Raw genomic sequence first — 20,589 nt, forward strand, 5'->3', positions numbered from 1 at the left:
AGTCTGCACATAACAGGTGAAAAATAGGTATGATTTATGCATCTTCTTTTTTATGGTACTCAAAAGAATCAAAACCAAGGTTTATATAAGACTAAGAATCTAAAATTTCTATGAATATTGTATTGTCCTAGTTGTCTCACACTCCATTCAAGTGTGTTTAGATTAGAACAATGGGCTAAGCAATTAAGATGTGAACTAGAAAAACAAAACAAGTTTCTAATATATTAATTACTGGGTTGGTAGTAGAAATAAAACTGATTTTTTTCTCTAATGATAAGCCGATGTAAGTATTTGAAAGTCATTTGTATAACTTAAAAAGAAAGCTAAGCATAACTTTGTCAGATAAAGTTTTATCATGTAACCAGTTAAGTTTAACATTCAAAAAAAATTAATGTAAAGGACAATGGTAACATCTTAAGTTAAAATGAGGAAGAACATAGGAAATATTGAAGCTGAATATCAAATGTAAAACTGACTAGAATTATGTAAATCTAGATTAACAATAAACTAATAAAGAATCTCTCAAAGTGAATCAAGGATCATGGACACTTCCATTAGAATTAAAAGCACAGAGGTCTCTGAACATTCAAGTATGTTTAACTTGTCTGAGACAAAAAAAAAGGTTGTTTTTTATCTACACTAATAACCTGCCCATTCTCTTTTCTAAAATATTTGGCTGCTTAGTCTGGACTGAAGAAAGGTAGACTTTAATAGCAGATGACTGCAGAGGAGCCACGTTCACCTTGCAGATAGATCTGCATAGTGCTCGGTTATAAAGCAGACTGTTCACTTAAAGTCATTTCTAATCTGAGTTTTACAAACCACATGGTGCACTTAACCCCCAAACTCACCTTACATAAACTCTCTTGCCTCCATTCTTAATGACCTTTCAAGCTATTCAATGTTGCTGCTCACCCTGCACTCATGATAGAAGACTGACAAGAGACTTGATGACCAAGTTAGAATGTCCTCCCTTGTGAAGGTTTATAAAAGTCAACAGCAGTACAGAAGAAACCAAGAAAGAATATACATGGGAATATACTGTTTTCTAATGTTTATATATAACATTTTTAAAATACTTAAAGAATTATGTCCAAAATTCACTCCTGACTTCAAGGCAAATACATAAAGAGGAATTGAGATTGTTTTACATTTTTACTTTCCACAGTATTAACGACCAACAAATACCTCCTCCGACCCTAACTTCACGGCACAGTATTCAATTAGAACCTACACTTTTGATGAAACTTTTGGAAAAATAACTATGTACTGCTGGACTCACACTCAAGGTCTGTCGTTTGTAAATAAGTAAGACCACTCGAGGTATGAAAAATCATTTCTTGATTTATTACATGTCCTTTGTTAAAAGAGAAATATGATCTACATAGAATTCTTAACTTTGTCTTGCCTTCCCTTTAACTTAAAACATTCTGAAGTAGCACTTCTTTCTTTCTTCGTCCAGAGTGTGGGTGCTGAGCCACCGGCCCGCAAACACTCCGTGGGGGTAGGGGGCGAAGCTTTCTTTCCAGGTGGACCAACACATTGAATTGTGAGGGCAAAAGAAGAAAAAGAATAAGAGGCAACTCTGGGTTGGAGTAAAGACAGTAGGACAACAGAGCCCTTGGGCACCAGGCTACGCACGGGTGCCAGGGTGGGGTGGGGTGGAAGCAGGTCCCGTAACTAAGACACCAGAGTGAGAATTCCTATTGCAAACTCGCGACCCGTCCCTTAAGGGGAAAGATTTGGAGCAAAGTGCAATGCGAGGGGCGAGAAACACAGAAGACTGCAAAACCTGGGAGTTATCCTGCCTCTTGCTTGGGCTGCCTGGGGACATCCCGCACGAGCTCACCGGGCCCCGAAGGAGAAGCAAAGGGGGCCCGAGATCGACCCCGCCAGCCCTGCCTGAGAAGGCGCATGAGAACAGCTGGCCCTGGCAGCTCTGCCCCTGCACCCGGCCAGAGCCTCGTGCCTGCGCAGTTCCCGGCAGCGCGGTGTGGCACCTCCCTTCCCGGGTGCGCAGCCCAGCCCAGCAGAGGCGCGGGGAACAAAGGGACCCGGCGCCGCCCTCCCCACCCCGCCTGCAGCCCGACTCGCGAGGACCGCCGTGTACCTGAAGCAGGGCCGCCAGCAGCGGCAGCAGGGTCCGCGGCGCTCCAGCTATCCGGCACATGGAGGCGTCGGAGGCGGCGGCGGAGGCAGCGGCAACACCAGCAGCGGCGCAGAGAGACTGCTCCAGGCAGTTTCCACCCACTTCCCTTCCCCTCTCCTCCCCACCCCCTTCTCCGCTCCTCTCCTCTCCCCGCCAATGGAGAGCGAGCTGATGACAAATAGCGGGCTGCGGAGTCCGCGGGACTCGCACCAGGAGTAATAAAACAGACCCAGAGATCAAGGAGCTGGGGAGGGGGCGGGGGAGAAGGGCGGGCGGGGGTGCGTGTGTGTATGAGAGAGAGAGAGAGAGAGAGAGAGAGAGAGAGTGTGTGTGTGTGTGTGTGTGTGTGTGTGTGTGTGTGTGTGTAGGCGGCCGCGGTGGCAGCGCAGGCGGCTCTGCTTCAGCCCGGCGGGCAGCGGAAGCCGCTAGGGATGCAGCGGCGGGGACCTTGGCCAGTGTTGGATGCGGAGGTGGAAGTGGAGCGGATGGCGCTCCCCAGGAGCTCCTCAACGCGAGGTTTCCGGCTAGTGGTTTTGTTTCCTCTGGGTCTCCTCTCCAGGGCCGCTCACTGCCACGAAGATGCGGGGGAGAGCGCCATGGGGAGGGCGCTCTGGGCCCTGCGCTCTTTGCCCACAAAGGGCAGCAGCGGCTCCTTCCCGCGCAGCTGTCGCTGCGCCCGCACCCGCCCGCGGACCCACTCCCAACGCCGCTCACTCCCGCGCGCCGCCCCCTGCCGCTGCCAGCGCACCCGGCTCGGCCTCCGCCAGCGTGATCTGGGCGAGCCGCCGCCGCCACCCCCACCCCTCTCCCGCGCTCGCCTGGCTGCGCGGCCCACTCCTCTCTCCTATCCCCTCCCGCTGCTGCGGCTGCCGCCGCCGCCCTCGTCCCACGCCTCCCGCCTCCGTTGCGTCTCCCCGCCCACGTCGTGGCCAATGGGAGGCCACCAAGCTGTGGCGGTAGCTAGCCGGATCCGCGGCAGCCGCCGGCCCCCACCCTGTCGAAATGCCCCGGTTTTGCTGCAGCCCGCGGGGGGTCGCCGGAGGGATGCCTGAGGTGCACCGAGCACCGCCCGGCAGGTGGAGGGGCTGCGGGAAATAAAATAACTTGCGCAGGAACTTGATTGGTGGTGGGTTCATCTTTGGTCCCTGATGGGAAATCTGATGGAGGTTTGGAATTGGGGGGAGGGAAGGATGTTTCCTTGGTAGCCTAACGCATGCTTCTTTATTTTGTGATTCTTTTGAGATAGGTTATTTTTTCCGGGCAGGGGCAGATGCAGCTAACTAGCGACGCAAGCAAAGCCCATCCTGGCCATTGTTGTCTGAGGCGTTTGCCAAGAGCAACCTGCTGGCCTGGGAAAGCGGAGGCCAAGGCTCTTCGCAGGCGCTCGCACCTCTCCAGTCCCCCTACCCTTGCGGATGTACTGGAACAGTCCAAGTTTTTGTGTTCTTGTTTTGTTTCGTTTTGTCCCCTCTGGGAGTTTGAGAGTGCGTGCTGATTTATTTGAAATCTCTAGTTTTATATTTTTATCAATTTGTGGTATTGTTCGCATTTTGGGGACAGTTTTAACGACTTTGACTCCCCATGCACCACCCCCTAAAAAAATGCTTCCATTCTTTAATGCACATAGAAAAGTATTTATACTTTTTTTTCTCAGTGGGTGTCTACTATTTGCATTATTTTGGGGTCGACACATAGTAATTGTACATAATTATAGAGTACAATCTGGTATTTCAACACATGTACAGTGACCAAATTAGGTTAAGTATATCCATATCTCATATATTTATCATTTCTTTGCAATGAAAGCATTCAAGAATCCTCCCTTCAAGGTATTTTAAAATATTCAATACCTTATTATTCATATTGTGGAAAGTGTTTATATTTATAAATTTACTTTTTTTGTACTATGCTTTGATCTTTTTTAAATACTTTTTTAATAGTGGTTAGACACCATACCTTTATTTTATTTATTTATTTTTATGTGGTCTTGAGGATCAAACCCAGTGCCTCATATGTTCTAGGAAAGTGTTCTACCACTGAGCCACAACCCCAGCCCCTTGCTTTGATCTTTTTGTATATGATTTTTTTATCTCTTTCTTGGCCTGCCAGTTATTTTAATAGCTGGGCACTTACTCTCAAGTGTTTAAATCTTGTTTCTGGTAACAGAAATGTGTGTATTTTACATTCAGTTATTGACAATTCATAGGGTGCATGATTCCAGGTGCTCTGGATTATTGACTTTGCTTTGGGTTTGGTATCAATTTTCATATGTGATTTTTGTGGTATCTTACATAAAGATTGTTACTGCTGAAGTCAAGAACTGGGAAAGCTGGATCTTTATAAGTTAGCTTCCATGGCTGAATGGAAGACTTTGACCCAATTACTAGGTCAAAGGATTTTATTGCTCACAGTAATAGTTGTAGCTACAGTATCACCAGTTTTGTGTCAGTTCTCCACACACCAGTATTCCCACCATGGGTGAAGAAGGACCAGGTGACACCAGCACACCGAATGGATATATTACAGGAAAAGTATCCTGAGCTGAGGGAATCTGAACCTTTTATAAAAGGCAGTAAGCCTGCCTGCATTTTGTTCTGGAAGGAACTATTACCTTTCTTATGTTGAACAGCAAGAATCTCTGATCTTTACTATGGATGTAGATAGCACCGCTATCTTCTAAAACTATAAGCAAACCAGCTCTTATAGGGAAACATTATTTCTCTTCTCAAAGCTTGATTTCTATACAAATATAATCTGGAATAAAGAAATGCAGTGCCTTTACTTGCAAGATGTGCAGAAATCCAAGAGGCCTGTGAATAATTGTGTCCCAATAGGTGGGTAGGGTATGAACTTTCATATGCACATGTATATTAGCGTATACATAAATATAGGTACATATAGTATTTTTACTTTATTTCAATTCCTTAAGAATGTTTTTTGTCAGCTTGATATAGAGATATTTGTTATCTGTCTAAACATCTACATGTGTATCTATTTATAGCGCTGTTATGTTTAACAGTATGGAAAGATTGGCAGACAAACAGACATTTGATAGCAAGGTTTTCTGTTTTAAATGCCATAGTTTATGTTTCCAATAATTTTATACATTTTAAATTATTGGCTTTATTTCTTTTATTATTTGTGATTTTTATCAATATCTAACCATCCTTTTTAGTCCCATTTATATAAGTTGCCACATCTGCTGCTATTATTATTATTTAGATTTCTCTCTTAAAGTAATAAATCAAGATTGTGTTTCATTCAACCTGGTACATTTCACCTATTTAATAGGGGAGTTAGAACTACATTCCTTAATCATTGGTCTGACTTAGATAACTTTTTTACCTGTTTTTGTTTGTTTGTTTGCTTACCATTTGGCCTCTCTTCTGAGGGTCATTTTGTTTTCTTTCGTCTTTTCATTGCTTTACAAAACAGACATCTTGTGTATAATTTTGTTGGTGGTCACCTCCTGATTATTAAGATATATCCGTAATGATTTATTTACTAATCAAAATGGTACAGAAGAAGCTCTTGTTTATTAATTGTGCTTCCTTTACACATTTATTCCTGCTTGGCAGTCCTTAGTGATTAATCCAGTTATGTAAACCATAGCTTCAATCTCTATATTCCTCTTTTCAACAGAGTTTTTGAGATATCGCATTGGTATGTTGCCAGTTGTTCTGAGTTTTCAGCTTTCGTCTTTTTCTCCACACATATTGCAACAGCTGTTAAAATAGTGCTGTCACAGGTAGAAGGTCAAAGAGAAATGTTTCCAAATTCTTCCATTTGTTTGTGCTTTGGAGCTAAAGTGGAAGTGAACCATAATTCCACTGGGGCTGGGCAACCAACTCTGGGGAATGAAGTTCCCTCCTGGTAGGCAGAATGATGGAGGAAAGAGGGAGGCTCTTGATTCTCTGTGGATGCTGAAATTTCTGACATGCTTCCAAGCACCCTAGGAGTGGCCTTTTCTTTCCCCTTATCCAAAGCTCCTGTTGGGGTTGGGGTCTGTTTCTATTCCCTTCTCTCTCCTCTCTTACTTCCTTACACATCAGTACTATCTCATCCACTACAGGCTTCAAACTCAACAGTCTCTAAGTATACTTTTTAAGTAACCCAAACATATCAGGGCACTTAGTGTGCTGGGGCTGCCACAACAAATACCATAGACTGGGGAACTTACACAATAAAACTTTCCTTTTCATAATTCTGGGAGTTGGAAGTCTGAGATCTGGCCAGCAGCATGGTCAGGTTCTGGTAAGGGCTCTTTCCTGGCCTGTAGATGCCACCTTTTGCTGTGTAGTGTACATGGTCTTCTCAAGGTGTGGAAATGGAACACTTAATTGCTTCCTAAACTATAGTTATATTAGGAGATAAGGATTCATGTATGAATTTTGGAGATACTATAAGCCTGGAGGACTTCATCATACATTAACTCACGCCTAAAATAAATAAAATAAAATAAAAATATAAAATACTATAGTTTTTCCTGAAATGGAAAACTTGTCTTCCTTCATCAGCACTAATGCAAGGGTCATTGCTGGGAGCCATTAGCCAAGTAGGTATGACAATTTCCTTGCCACGGTACCCCCATGTTCCTTAGTGGAAGGACTTCTGGAAGGTGACCTTGCTCAAAGACCAGGGCGGATCCGTGTTTAGGGCGTTCCCGGGTTTAAAATAATCCAGGTTTAGGGTGTATCCTGCTGGGATTAGGGAGTATCCTGCTCCTTGAGTTTAGGGTGGTTCCATGTTTAAGGTTATTCCTGCTGGGAATAGGGCGTATCCTGCTGCCTGAGTTCCTCTTGAGTTCTCACAGGGATTGAGACAGTATTTTGGGGAGACAAAAGCCCAGTGGAGGTGTGGATTTGGGCAGAGAATGTGGATTTCCCCAGAACGTGTTTGTAGAGGGCCGGTGTGAGATCCGGAATAAAGAATTGCTGTTTGAATCTACAAAGCTGTGAGTGGCTCGTGATTTGTGCCCAGCCAGACTGCAGCAGGTCATGCCCTCCAGTAAGCCATGATGAAGCCCTAGTTGAAACTGCAAGTTCTGGTGTGATGGATATGGTCCCACCCTGCCTTGGGTAGTTCTCCCTAATCTGTTAGTGTTCAGAATAGCCCCAGTTTAAAATAAACTCTTCTAAAGAAGGGCCAGTTTCTTGGTTACCTTGGGACTCTAAATTCCTTGAGCACTATCAAGATCAGAGGAAGCCTGAAAACAATACTGGATAAACTGGAAATACAAAAACTAGATCATCCAAGTCGGAGAATGCATGTGAAAATTTAGGAGAAGCAGGAGGAAGAATGGTTGGCAAAGAGGGAAAGAGTGATACTCATACCTGAGCCCTGGGTGATTGAGCTCTGCATCCTACTTTTTGAGCCTTTAGGACTTTCTAGGCCTCTTGTGATGTCGGGAGGTGGGTAAAGGGAAGGGTGTGGGATCCACATATTTGTTCCAGTTGATGTCAACCCTTTTCAGAAATAAATATTTTGTGAATTAGTAAAAATTGACCACCAAAGATGCTGAGTCTGCCCTCTGACATCTAGAATATTCTGCTGCATAGCTAAGTTGTCCAAAGGACATATACTTCATAAAATAGTAGAAATCAGTAAAGCAAAACTCTCAGGGGTCTTTAGGGAATAATGTAAATCTCCCTTGCAGGCTTTTTTAAAATAAATTCCTTTTTCAGTAAAGAAGGCCTCATGGTGATAAGCATGCCCTTTATAGATGAAATGGGGAACCATGACCCTTGAATTTAGCTAGAAAATAATAAATTTTAAACTCTTGTATGATCAAAAAGATTTCATGTGCCTTTTAAGAGCATAAAGAGGAAAAAATTATCAGCAGCCTAATTATCCCCACCATTGTTTTGCCTGCTATGCACATGCATCTTAGGAAAGAAAAAAAGTTGGGGAGGGTCAGATCTTCTAGCCAGACTTTACCTTCTTTCTGGAACATACCAAAATCCAAGTACCATGCTCTTTTATGAATTAAAAATAACACTAAACCTTTGATCAACACCTTTTCACAAGATGCTAAACATTTGGGGGAAATGAAACGTTCTTGCATCCACTTCCCAGGGATGCTCTTTTGGTTGGCTTACAAGATTTATATTTGAAGCCTGAACTGCCTGCTAATTTCCCAATTACAAGCTCCTGGGATTGTCACATTAGCGGCACTTCTGCTTCCTCCTCTAGAAAGCTCTCCTGCTCTCCCAGCTCCTATGGTGACCTCCCTGTGAATGTTTCTTCACTCCTCAGGATTCTGACCCAGGACCATGTTGGTCATTGGTCACCGGGCCCCTCTCCAGTACTGTGTGTCTGATTGTTTCAGTAAAGTAAAAGGAACAGCAACTAGAGCCCTTCCTGGGGTGTCTGCACAGCCCCACTCTGACTTACCCTTGACCTTTCTTCATCCACTCTAGTTCTACTCCTGAGCAATGTGGGGTTAAATAAAGCTCTTTCTAGCCAGCAGAGTATGAAGAAGGCTTTATCCTGGCCAGGACTACTGTCATTGCTTGCATTGACAATTTTGAAGATTTAAATAATTTTAACATAAAATATTAATACTTTTAAAAAGTATTCTTTTGCACTTTAATATTTCCATTTACTCCTCTTCTTTCTTATGGTGCTGAGGATGTATTTTCATCAGCTTTAAAATTTTTTTTACTTGTAGTTGACACAATGCTTCTATTTATTTATTTTCATGTGATGCTGAGGATTGAACCCAGGGCCTCACATATGCAAGGCGAGTCCTCTACCCCTGACCCACAACACTAGCTCTTAGTCAGCTTTTTCAGTGCTGTGTCCCAAAACCCTGACAAGGACAACATAGAGGAGAGGAAGTTTATTTGGGGCTCATGGTTCAGATGTCTCAGTATATAGAAGGCCAACTTCATTACCCTGGGTCCAAGTTGAGGCAGAACATCATGGTGGAAAGTCGTGGAGAAAGAACACAAATCAGGAAGCAGATAGAGAGCTCTGCTCACCCCAATGACCCATCTCCTCCAGCTCCACCCTACTTGCCTATACTTACTACCCAGTCAATCATAACAGTGGATTAATTCACTAATCAGGTCACAACTATAATCATTTGCACTCTGAAAATGCTTTTGGGGAACACCAAAATATAGTTATTTCCAAACTATAACAGTTGGAACCCAGAGCTTTGAACATACTAGGCAAAAGCTCTACTACTGAGTCTCTCTAGGTCTTCAACTTTTTTTAAGCCAATGGCCTAAGGGTTATAATTACCCAACTCTTTTTATAATGGGGAGGTATATTTGTTTACATTAGAAATGATTTTTTTTTTTCTTCAGTGTCTTCTCTCTGGTGAGCCTTGGTCCCCAGTGGTCGGTGGAAGCCTGGTAGCTGACCGTTGGGTGGGGGTTGTGAGCATAAAGATAGCGGGCCTCCGCCGGCAGCCGCTGCTGAGGAACTGTGGGCACGATGACTCTGCACCCGCCTCCTCAGCCTGGGTGACTGTCAGGTCTGGGACTGGCCCCCGCCGGCCGCCGTCGGGTTACCCGGCCCGGGGCCGCGGGACAGTGCAGGGCACCGGGCTTAGGTGGGCAGGTCGTAGTGGTCTGTGCGGCTTTGGTCCCCTGAGTACAGTACGTGAAAGCGCTACTGGATGTCCCGGTGACCTCAAACTCGTGCTTTGCCTGGCGTCAGGCTCGGTGATCTTGATCCTGCCCCGCCCCCCCCCCCCCCCCCCCCCCCGCAGGTCTTCTGTCTTTGCGACCTCCTGTCTGCTCTTGTCTGGACCACTCTTCCCATGCACCTGCCTATCGGAACCGCACTCGTGACTAGTTACCCTGCCTTCAGCCTCTCACCAGCCTCAGGTCTTTCTAAACTGCCTGTCAGTTCCTGTGAATTTGCGACTCTTAATCATTCGGTGGAATTAAGAGATAAAATTCAGTTTTTACGTGGGCCCTTGAGATACCTGCTTACTTTTCCAGTCTTAATTCCTAATATTCCGGGAATACGGGCTTTGGATTCTGAGGAATTATATAAAGTTCAGAAACCATGTCTCGAAGATATGACTCCAGGACCACTATATTTTCTCCAGAAGGTCGCTTATATCAAGTTGAATATGCCATGGAAGCTATCGGACATGCAGGAACCTGATTGGGAATTTTCGCAAATGATGGTGTTTTGCTTGCAGCAGAGAGACGCAACATCCACAAGCTTCTTGATGAAGTCTTTTTTTCTGAAAAAATTTATAAACTCAATGAGGACATGGCTTGCAGTGTGGCAGGCATAACTTCTGATGCTAATGTTCTGACTAATGAACTGAGGCTCATTGCTCAAAGGTATTTATTACAGTATCAGGAGCCAATTCCTTGTGAGCAGTTGGTTACTGCACTGTGTGATATCAAACAAGCTTATACACAGTTTGGAGGAAAACGTCCCTTTGGTGTTTTGTTTGCTGTACATTGGCTGGGATAAGCACTATGGTTTCCAACTCTATCAAAGTGATCCTAGTGGAAATTATGGGGGATGGAAAGCCACCTGCATTGGAAATAATAGCGCTGCAGCTGTGTCAATGTTGAAACAAGACTACAAAGAAGGAGAAATGACCTTGAAGTCAGCACTTGCTTTAGCTATCAAAGTGCTAAATAAGACCATGGATGTTAGTAAACTGTCTGCTGAAAAAGTGGAAATTGCCACACTTACAAGAGAGAATGGAAAGATGGTGATCAGAGTTCTCAAACAAAGGGAAGTGAAGCAGTTGATCAAAAAACATGAGGAAGAAGAAGCTAAAGCTGAGCGTGAGAGGAAAGAAAAAGAACAGAAAGAAAAGGACAAATAGAACCAGGAATGTTATAACCCATTTGGGGCACCATTTAAGTGTGAAGGCTCTCCTACTCTTTCACCCTGAGAAGGCTTTTTCAAAAACTTGTGCAGGGGGGGAAATAGGACATTCCATACTGAATTGGGTCTTTGTTATTTCTGCTCAATTGAATACTTTGTTGTAATGATGATGATTACTCTTTATGGACATCTTAAATTTCACACTTTTTTTGGAATAAAACTTGAAAAGAACAAAAAAAAGAAATAAATTTTTAAAAATCATCCTTTTAATCTATGACTTCTTAAATAAGCCTATATATTTCAATTTATAATTAACATCACTAAATCAGTTATGCTAGATCTGGTAAGTCTACTGAATGTGTTGGTTGCCTCTTTTAAATTTAAGTAGATTCTTTAGCTTTAATATGTTTTTTCTTGGAGCTATAATACTAAATAAATATAAAGGCCTTGGGGTGAGAAGGCTGCTTTTATTTCAGACAGCAATTTAAGCTGAACAGTGAAATGGTTTTTGATGAGATACAAGACTTATAATTGTGCATTTGGTTTATGCATTTGGTTTTTGTTTTCATAAATAAAAAGCATAAATTCCTTTAAAAGTTCCTGTCACAATATCAGTTATATGATGCTATATTCTTAAAGCATATCAGAAAAAAAAATTAGTAGTTTTCTAAATAAAGGATCAGCAAAAAAATTCAAGAGTATGTATGTATTCTTTTCTATATTGCTATAGTAATGACAAAATCTGGACCATTTAGAAATACTTCAAAGTATGAATGGATGCCCAGGAAAAATTGCCTTCAGTGACAACTGAGTTAATTATGGTAGTTCTGTTATTCAAAGCCCCATTATTTGGCTGTAAAAAATCATTGCAGGTTAAAAATGGACCTACATTAGCTTCTCTATAGGTGTAGTATTTTACATAATTTAAAAAGGGCTTGATTCTTTTCCAAATTCAGTGAATACAAATACTCTAAAAATATGTCTATTCAAAAATGGTTCTTCTGTGACATGAAATTTGAGTTGTTAATATTTTAGGTACTACAATATTTTTATTTCAGATTTTTTAAAACAACCTTATAAGAATTAGCATGACCAGAACAGAAACACATTTCATAAATTATGTTTATAAGAGAGTGTTAGCTAATTTATGTCTTCATTTTCCATGCAGCTCTCTGGGAGGCCAGAGTGTGGCTATCATGGAGCCCTTCGATTTTAACAGAGATCCTTTCTCTAAAACGAATTCAACACATGACTATATGGGTAATTTTGAACAAGTGGATCTTTCTCCAACCTGAAAGGCTCCCAGGACAGACAGTGAGTGAGAAAAAGAGGGTTTCAAAAGGAGTCACAGAGAACCACAAAACAACCATGAAGCACCACAGTATTGCCACAGTCCCCCCACAGAAGTGCATTGAGAGGTTGGGACATAGAAGAGGGAGGACACATCATTAGAATAAAATGGGACACCAGTTGGAAATGATTTTGTCATCAAATGCAACACCTGAAACTGTAGAAAGTCTGACTATATCTTTTGGAAGGAATTTTTAAAAGAATTATTACTGCTCTCTCACCCCATTCTTTTATAGAATTTCACTTAGCAGTGAAATATGAAATACAGATTAGAAATGTAAAATAGGAACTGCCATTGCAAACTTCGTATATCACATTTAATGAAAAAAAGCCCTTTTAGATAAATATGACATTATACAAGTGTATAAATTATGATTAGTTATTCTAAATTTAGATATGACTATTTAATTGAATCTAAGATATTAGAATAAATTATTAAAGAGAGCTCAATATTGCAGCCCTATGAAATCCTGATAAATGGAACACCTTCTGGATATTATCATAGCAACAATATTTCAAGAAATAGGGAGAATTTGATTGTGTGAATGACAATGGAAAGACTTTTATAGTTCTAACGAAAATTTTAAAAAGAACAACAAATTAAAACTATATTTGAATACTTCATACATTTTTTTGAATTTCAGCAAAAATAAAAAAATTAATAAATCTAAGCAAGTTACCATGGGAAATATGGTAAGGAGTAATTCTTGGGAATAAAGCAGGAACCCTATTATAATAACGTGACTTATTTCTGGGTCTAGACCTTTGATCTAATGGTGCTTAAGTATTCTTTGTCAAATATAAAATTGATGCTAGCCCTTGGAGTCAGGAAGAATACACAAGTGGGGATCTATTGGGAATATATTCCAAAGAGATGGAGTAATATCATAAAAGTTCTATATTTTAATGTGACTATCTTTTCATATTAATTAGGCTAAATTTAATGGAAATATTATTAAATATAAAGTGAATTATTAAGGCCAGAGATGACTCAAAATTCATTCATTCATTTTTAAACATTTTACATGTGCCCAGACATGTGCATTTTGGAATAAAGAATTGTTTATAAGTAAGTTAAAAAGAAACCTATAACAAGAACCTGAAAGAGAAAATCATATGTTAAAATGAGTATTCATGAGAATTAGTTTAGTAGCAGAAGAATTTTAGTAGGAAGTGATTAAAATCAGGTAATACTTATAAAACTACCAAAGTATTTCTAAGATTCAGGTGTCATGTGATAATATCCTGAAATTTTAATTAATGTGTTTGCTTTTCCACACATCCTGTGCTTTTTCTTGCTCTGTTTACCTTGGGTCTTAAAGGAAATAAGGATGATTAAGGAAAGGATGAAAACCATTTGATGCTAGTTTTTAAAGATATTAAACAGATTTTAAAACTTGTTAAGAACCAATAGTCAAGTCATAAAAGTTAAGGTTTTCAACATAAGAGTGGACATCATTAGCGAGAAAAAGAAATCATTTGTATAGAGACCAATGGTCATTTTGGAAATGTAGAAGTCTATGTTCGTAGCCAGGATATTTTTTTTTCTTTACTCAAGAAACAAGAGACAAAACACTGAGCAAAATAGCTTCTTTATTTGGGGGGAAGAGGAAAGGACAAATAAAGAGAAGGATGGCAGAATAAGTTATACCCACATAACTTATGTGTGTGCCTATAGGTGGCCAGTGAGCAGAAGAGGACATTTCAGCAGTGGATGTGATGAGGTGGAAGCCACACACCAAGGTACTAGCAATTATCATACTCTCACCTGAAACCAAGGTGGGAGGCTGCTGATGGTCTCAGATATGTGCTTCATAAAAGCAACAGAATCACATGGAGGCCTTTTGAAAACAAATTCTTGGCCCCCAAATTTTTGACTCAGTGGGTCTGCAGTAAAGTCCAAGAAATTGCATTTCTAAAAATTTCCCAAGTAGTACTGATGTTGCTAGTCCAGGACCTCATTTGGAAAATCATTATTCTAGGTGGAATGGTCTGATTATATGTACACACTGCTTGCCACCCCAACTACATATTTACCCAGCACATGGATGGCCCTGGGAGAGAAGGAAGAAGGAATACACCCTGATAGCTGGAGAAGTTACTCAAAAGAGACTGAGTCTACACCCCAAATGACTAAATCATTACTAGTTTAAGAGAAAGAGAGAATCTTGGTTTCCACATAAAATTTACTACCATCAGCAGAAATGGAGGCTTTGGGGCTAAACTCAGCTGAGTTCTAGAGAAGTAAATAAGTTTACCATTTACACACCTAAATTTCATTATGGTGAGAATTAGTACTCAGTCTTATTCACTATAAACATTGCACTGGAATTTAAATACAAGTTTAGCAATCCTGGCAAGAAAATATTCAGAAAGGATATTTTCATTCTCTGTTACAATCTCTGTTGAATACACTTTTTTTTCTTCTCTTTTTCTCTATTTTTTTAATGGATCATGAAAACCCATGATCTTGATTTTATCTTGGTTATAAAGGACATTCTTGAAATAATTGGCAACTATGACTATACTTTATAGATTAGATATTAATATATACCCAAATTTGAGTGCTGATATTGTGGCTCAATGGTAGAGCAGTTGCCTAGCATATGTGAAACACTGGGTTCAATCCTCAGCACCATATAAAAAAGGAACAAAATAAAGGTATTGTGTCTAAGAAAAAAAATTTAACCAAATTTGATTTTCTGATTTCGATCATTACACTATAGTTACATAATTTCTTGTTTTTAGGAAATACAAGTATTGTCATAAGGAGATATCATGTCTGCAACTTAGAAATGGTTGAGATAAAATTTTCTTTGCTATATACTTATATTTATATTTATCTAGAAAGACAGGAGGAGAAGAAAGGCAAAGGTAGTAAAATGTTAACATTTAGGGAATGTTTTCTAAAAATTCTTTTTAGTAATGTTACAAATCTTCTAATAAGGTGAAATTACCAAAATAGAATAAGAAAAATAAAAATTTAAAATTATATTAATAAGTAACATTACACTCAAATAAAATAAACCATAGACCTATATAAATACTATTAAGTAAATAAATGGAAAGTTGGATGAGGCAGAGGGATATATGTAATAATCTCAAATCATCTTCCTATAAAAATGCTAAATAATTACAAAAGGAAAAGGCAATATTACAGAAGAGAAACCCAGAAGGTACCATCTTTAGTGATCAATGTTAATATCATCAGTAATGGGATTCAAAGAGAAAGTCACAGAATCACTCCTGTGACACTCTTGCCAAATAACATGTAATCTGGTTCCAATCATAAAGAAATCAGAAAAAAAATCTGAGCCACATTTTGTGAGGATTCTTCCTTAAAATCTTTTGCTTTGTAATGTACCTGGAAGTAAGAGGTTTCTGTAGCCCCACGAGCACCATTCTGTTGTGCATTCTCTGGACGTCTATGGAGAACAGAGAAAATAGGAACTACATCTGAGTGGACCTCCCTTCTGACCGCTTTGAGAAGGCAAAACATCTGTGTGCTTGGGAACACTGCTCCCATGTTCCTGTTTCTCCATCTGGTCCCTACGAGAGCAGACTTAGTGTACCATTCACAACTTGCCCGGGAGCCTCATGTACCCATGAAAAATAACAATATTCAGTGGGGTGGGATCCTCTCCTTTCAAGGGTCCAGCGCTAAAAGTAAGAGCCCATTAGATGGCATTTATACTTATACATATTGTAGGGCACATCTCTTCAATTTAGCACTGGCTTGGCCCAAAATTTGACTGTGCATCTTTGATTTTTGCATTTACTCTATACGAATAAGATCTACGCCAGTAATTTATAACTCTCACCAAGCAGAGCACACATTTACGAGATTTAGGTGAAACAAACCTATTATGCACTCCCTAATGTCTCCACCTCTTGAAGTTAGCCATCCCTTGGCTGTGTGAACTTCCATCCCAGATAACTGAAAGAGGACCAGTGGCTTTCTCATAAGCGTAAGAATCCTGTCATGGGTACAGAGTGTATGCACCTATATATGCAGTATTATCTACACTTTTTCCCCCACTTACAGATGTGTTGTTGTGCACCTAACATTCTTTCCTCCTCACACTTCATCCCAAGCACAAACAGAACATCTGTATACATTTTCAAAAGCACCATAATCTCTTCCTTTTACCTATTTTTTCCCCTATTGCACATTGACGTTGTGCTAGGTGATGTTTTAGTCCGTGAATACAGCCCGGACTAAAAAAAATTGTAAGTTTACTGTTGTGATTTCTACAAAGTATGAATTTTTTTTTTATCTATAGGAAGTTAGTGGATGAAGTTTCTAGCAAGAAGTAGTAAACAACTTACTTTATTCATCAGTATCAAATGTCAGGACTTCTAAGCCACAGAGATTCCCTTTATGGAAGCTATCTTTTGGAGGAGCCCAGCCTCCTGCTTTGTCCTTAACTCATGACCTTACTGTCTCAAGAGGTCTTTCTCTGAGGTAAGGTTTCCCTAAGTACAAGAGGCTGCCTAGAACTTTTCTCTATTAAGCTATGAAGAGAAAAATGGAAGGTTGATTTTCAAAAGAACAGAATAATTTAGCTTCTTTTATCTCATTTTAATACCAAAGACCCTATAATTTTATAACTAAAAGTCCCATTTCAGTATTTTCTCAAACAAGAGTCAAGTGCCTTGAATAGGATTCATCAGAGGTTAAGAGAAGCCTATAGAGACCAGCTTGCATCTTGATGGAAAATGGAATTTCCCACAGTTGTCAGTGTATTGAAACAGCAAAATGACCTATGTGGTGGCTGAATCCTGGTCAATTAGATCATGGTAGAAGAGACAGCTGATATTGTCCTGAGGTTAAAGGGAGGTAAAAACATACTGTTGTCCCTACAAGGCAGAATCAAATGTCTTTATGCATTTTAAAAATAATACCATACAGAAACCAAAAAACATTTTTCCTGATCAATAGCTGTATAACGGATCTCAAATTATTTAGAAGGGATAGAGAGAGAGAGGAGGGAGGGAGGGAGGGAGGGAGAGAGAGAAAGAGAGAGAGAGAGAGAGAGAGAACACATCTGGGAAAGCAGCTGCAATTGAGTTCTTCCTGATTGTGTTTACAATAATTTGCTGTCTTTCTCCAAGGCCATCTATTTCCAGCCTTGGTCAAATAGATTAGTTAAATGCAGACATGATAGGAATCCTATATCTGCATATTTCTAGTTTTTTTCAGAGGCATGAGTCTGTGCCATCCCCAATTTAATTTACTATTTAGGAAGGGAAGCAGTTCTGAGGGCTAAGAATCATCCCTTCCTAATAGCTCATAGGTCAAAGGACCAGTATGGTATTTTGGCATTGGCTGTCTAGATTTGTTCACTATGCATTAAAAAAAATGAGGAAATGACCTCTTTTTGTAAAATGCACACTCACATTGATCATTGATTATAGTCCCTTTGAGATATCTCTAGGAAGGCATAGAGTTTATTATTTCAGCAAGGATATGGGCACTTCCTCAAAAGTTTTCTTTTCTTCCAAGGAAACTGGCATGCTCTTCATCCTAGATGCTCTTGATCTGGCAATGGGATGAGAAGCCATGATTCTCTATTGTGGCAAAAACAAATTATAATGATACCTAAAATATTTTAATTTATGGAAATTGGTAGCACTTCTATTTCAGCCTAATGGTAAGAATTACCTATTTGCCAATACCAGTAAGCTCTGTGGTGTATGTAAGTCATACACCATTTTGATGACTGTTTTACCTGCGGTTCCCTTAGCAATCATGCCCATCTTGTTCCTGGCCTTCTTCCTAAGTGTCATCACTTGGCCTCTGTCACTCTCCAGATCCCATTATCCCACTGAATTTAGGAAGCCCATGTCAATGGAGTTACCTCCTCTATTCATTCTTGACCTCACTCGGGTATTTCCTTGGGGTCTTTCTGGTTATATAGTGAGGGAATCGGGAGCAGACCTCCCTTTCTTGATACATCAGCAAGAGATTTCTGTCTTTCTTTGTAGCTCTTCATTTACATGATGCCATGGAAATTTCAGTACATCAGTTTTATTTAATCTTGTCTACCATGGAATCTAAGTTTCACTCTACTAACAAAATAACCCGGTGAGCCATGATGTCAGGTATCAAACACCTTGAATCCAGAATATCTGCAAAGTGCAATTATATTAATAAATGTGGTTTTATTTAATCTTTTCTTTTTGTCTCCCTGATCTTAGAACCTTAAAATCCATTTCTAGCATCCCTTCCCAGGTTTCTGTCAATATAAGTTAGCAAAACCTTTCAATTCTTTCTTTGTGTAAGTATTTCCCCCACAACCCCTGCAAACTCTGACTTCCCACACATTCTCCTGTGACTTGACCCTAGGAAAAGATCTGAAAGCAAAGCAAGGTAATGAGTGCATCTTGTCAAAAATCATAACCCCACACAGCATAAATGTCCCAAGTACAGACCCTCCAGCTTCTTCTTGAAAGAAAGTTCCATGGAATTCAGAAGTTCAAATCTGTCAGGATCCACCCCAGATGCCCCACTTTTCCCAATAAGTGTCTTAACTTTCCCATTCAATACCAAATGAGGCTATAAATGCAATGTGCTTTTTTTAAAAAAAAAAAATCTTTATTCTTAAGTAAGAAAATAAGCTGCTTAGGTCTTCCTCATTTTCAAAGTCTGTTCCTTACATCCCCATTTAGTGCCAACTTACTTTTTCCAAGGGTCCCACCTAGAAAAATAACAGTTATTTAAGGTATTTCAGACAGGAGAAGATTCAGTAGAAGGTATTCTATCCTTTTCTTGTTTCCAGAATGCCTGTTGAAGCAAGGGTCATGGAATATTTCTGTTAAATCTCAGGTTCATCACTAAATTACAGAGGGGCTGGGAATTTTCAAAGCTACAGAAAAGTATTTGCAGTGATCACTACCATCATGAGAACCAAAGGCAATTTACTAGGAAACACTTGGAGGTCATTGCAAAACCTCAAATTGCTGAAGACTACCTTTCTACTCACCACTGGCATAGGAACAATAATATGGATTGTGCTTTCTTTTTTCCATTTTACAAATGCCTCTCATTTTCAAAACAGTCTGAAATCCAGCTGGTGAGGGATTTTGAGAAATGCAATTTCCACGCTTCCAGCCACTGGGAACAGGGACAGTCAAGGTGAGGAAGTGATGCTGGCATCCACAGACAGAACAGAGAGCTGGGTTAGGTGCTGACAGCCTGATGAACATTTCTGACATAGTCACTGAGTTTGATTTTTAAAAATAATTCAGCATAAAAAGAAACAATGATAGGTATTTACTCATTACATTTTTATTTATATGCTACAAAGTTTGTATTTCAAACTAATGCAAAACAAGAGCCCCCAGAGTCTACAAACATTCATTCTGAGGTTGTTTTTTGCTAATATAAGTTTGTTGTAAGAAATAAATGTAGAATGATTCATATATTGACTGATTATGGTAATTAAAAAATATATATTGTAAATAACAAAAAGTAAGAATGGTGTAATATGAGCAAATAACTTTGAAATTTATTTATAACCTTTTAAAATATGAAAGCAACATAATAGAATAAAAATTAAATATTTCAATCTAAACAGAATAAGTCCTTCACATTCAAGATAAAACTTGTTTCTAATCAGTGAGATAAAGTATCTTTTGTGTGGATATAACCTGAAAGTGAATTAGTCAAGGTCTTTTACAATTCCATTTTTCCTTCCTACCTCTCTAGGGAAAATAAAGTTGAAATATTTGTTTTAAAAATAAAATTAAATCACTTAATGATTCTTTCACAATTGCTAGTGTTTCTAACATATGGGTGGCTCTTTTGCCAGTTTATAATCTATTAAACTCTATTACATTATCTAATATAGTACCTAGAAAGATAGGTACCAGATAAGTATTTGTTGAATCAATGAGTAAAAATGCAAACTGTACATTTTAAAGATTTTACAAGAAAATGCTAACTAGGCATGCTAATTTACTTAAATACAGAGCTAAAAAGCAAGAAGGAGACAGTTAATTTTAGCCTCCATGAGGCATTTCATTGTGGGAATTTGGGGAAATCATTTCAAATCTTGTGGCTTGTTTATTTTCATGATAATGAACTCTCTTGTCTCTTTCACAGAAATACACCTGAGAAAATTACTTTGGTTTGAGCTCTTTGGAGGAAACATGAGCTATGGAATTGCAATGTATAGAGTTGCAACATACATTGATAATGAGGCTAAATCTTTTAGTCGTAAACAAACATGCTATTTATAAGTGGGATTTCACTGGTAACTAAGTCCAATTATATT

At 39.6% G+C, this 20,589-nt stretch overlaps 1 protein-coding gene and 1 pseudogene across 1 annotated transcript in view; both read left to right on the forward strand.

Annotated features, from left to right (window-relative positions):
* LOC143640295 (asparaginyl-tRNA synthetase-like) overlaps positions 1-2,331 on the forward strand; it is a 35,003-nt gene extending 32,672 nt beyond the window's left edge. The window contains exon 6 of the mRNA XM_077108146.1: positions 1,741-2,331. Coding sequence (XP_076964261.1) covers positions 1,741-2,331 — 591 coding nt within the window. The remainder of the gene's footprint in view (positions 1-1,740) is intronic.
* Positions 2,332-9,455: 7,124 nt separating this feature from the next.
* LOC143389287 (proteasome subunit alpha type-4 pseudogene) lies at positions 9,456-10,980 on the forward strand (annotated as a pseudogene).
* The last annotated feature ends 9,609 nt before the right edge of the window (positions 10,981-20,589 follow it).

This window comes from Callospermophilus lateralis, unplaced genomic scaffold (assembly GCF_048772815.1).
Source record: "Callospermophilus lateralis isolate mCalLat2 unplaced genomic scaffold, mCalLat2.hap1 Scaffold_169, whole genome shotgun sequence".
Lineage (NCBI taxonomy): Eukaryota > Metazoa > Chordata > Mammalia > Rodentia > Sciuridae > Callospermophilus > Callospermophilus lateralis.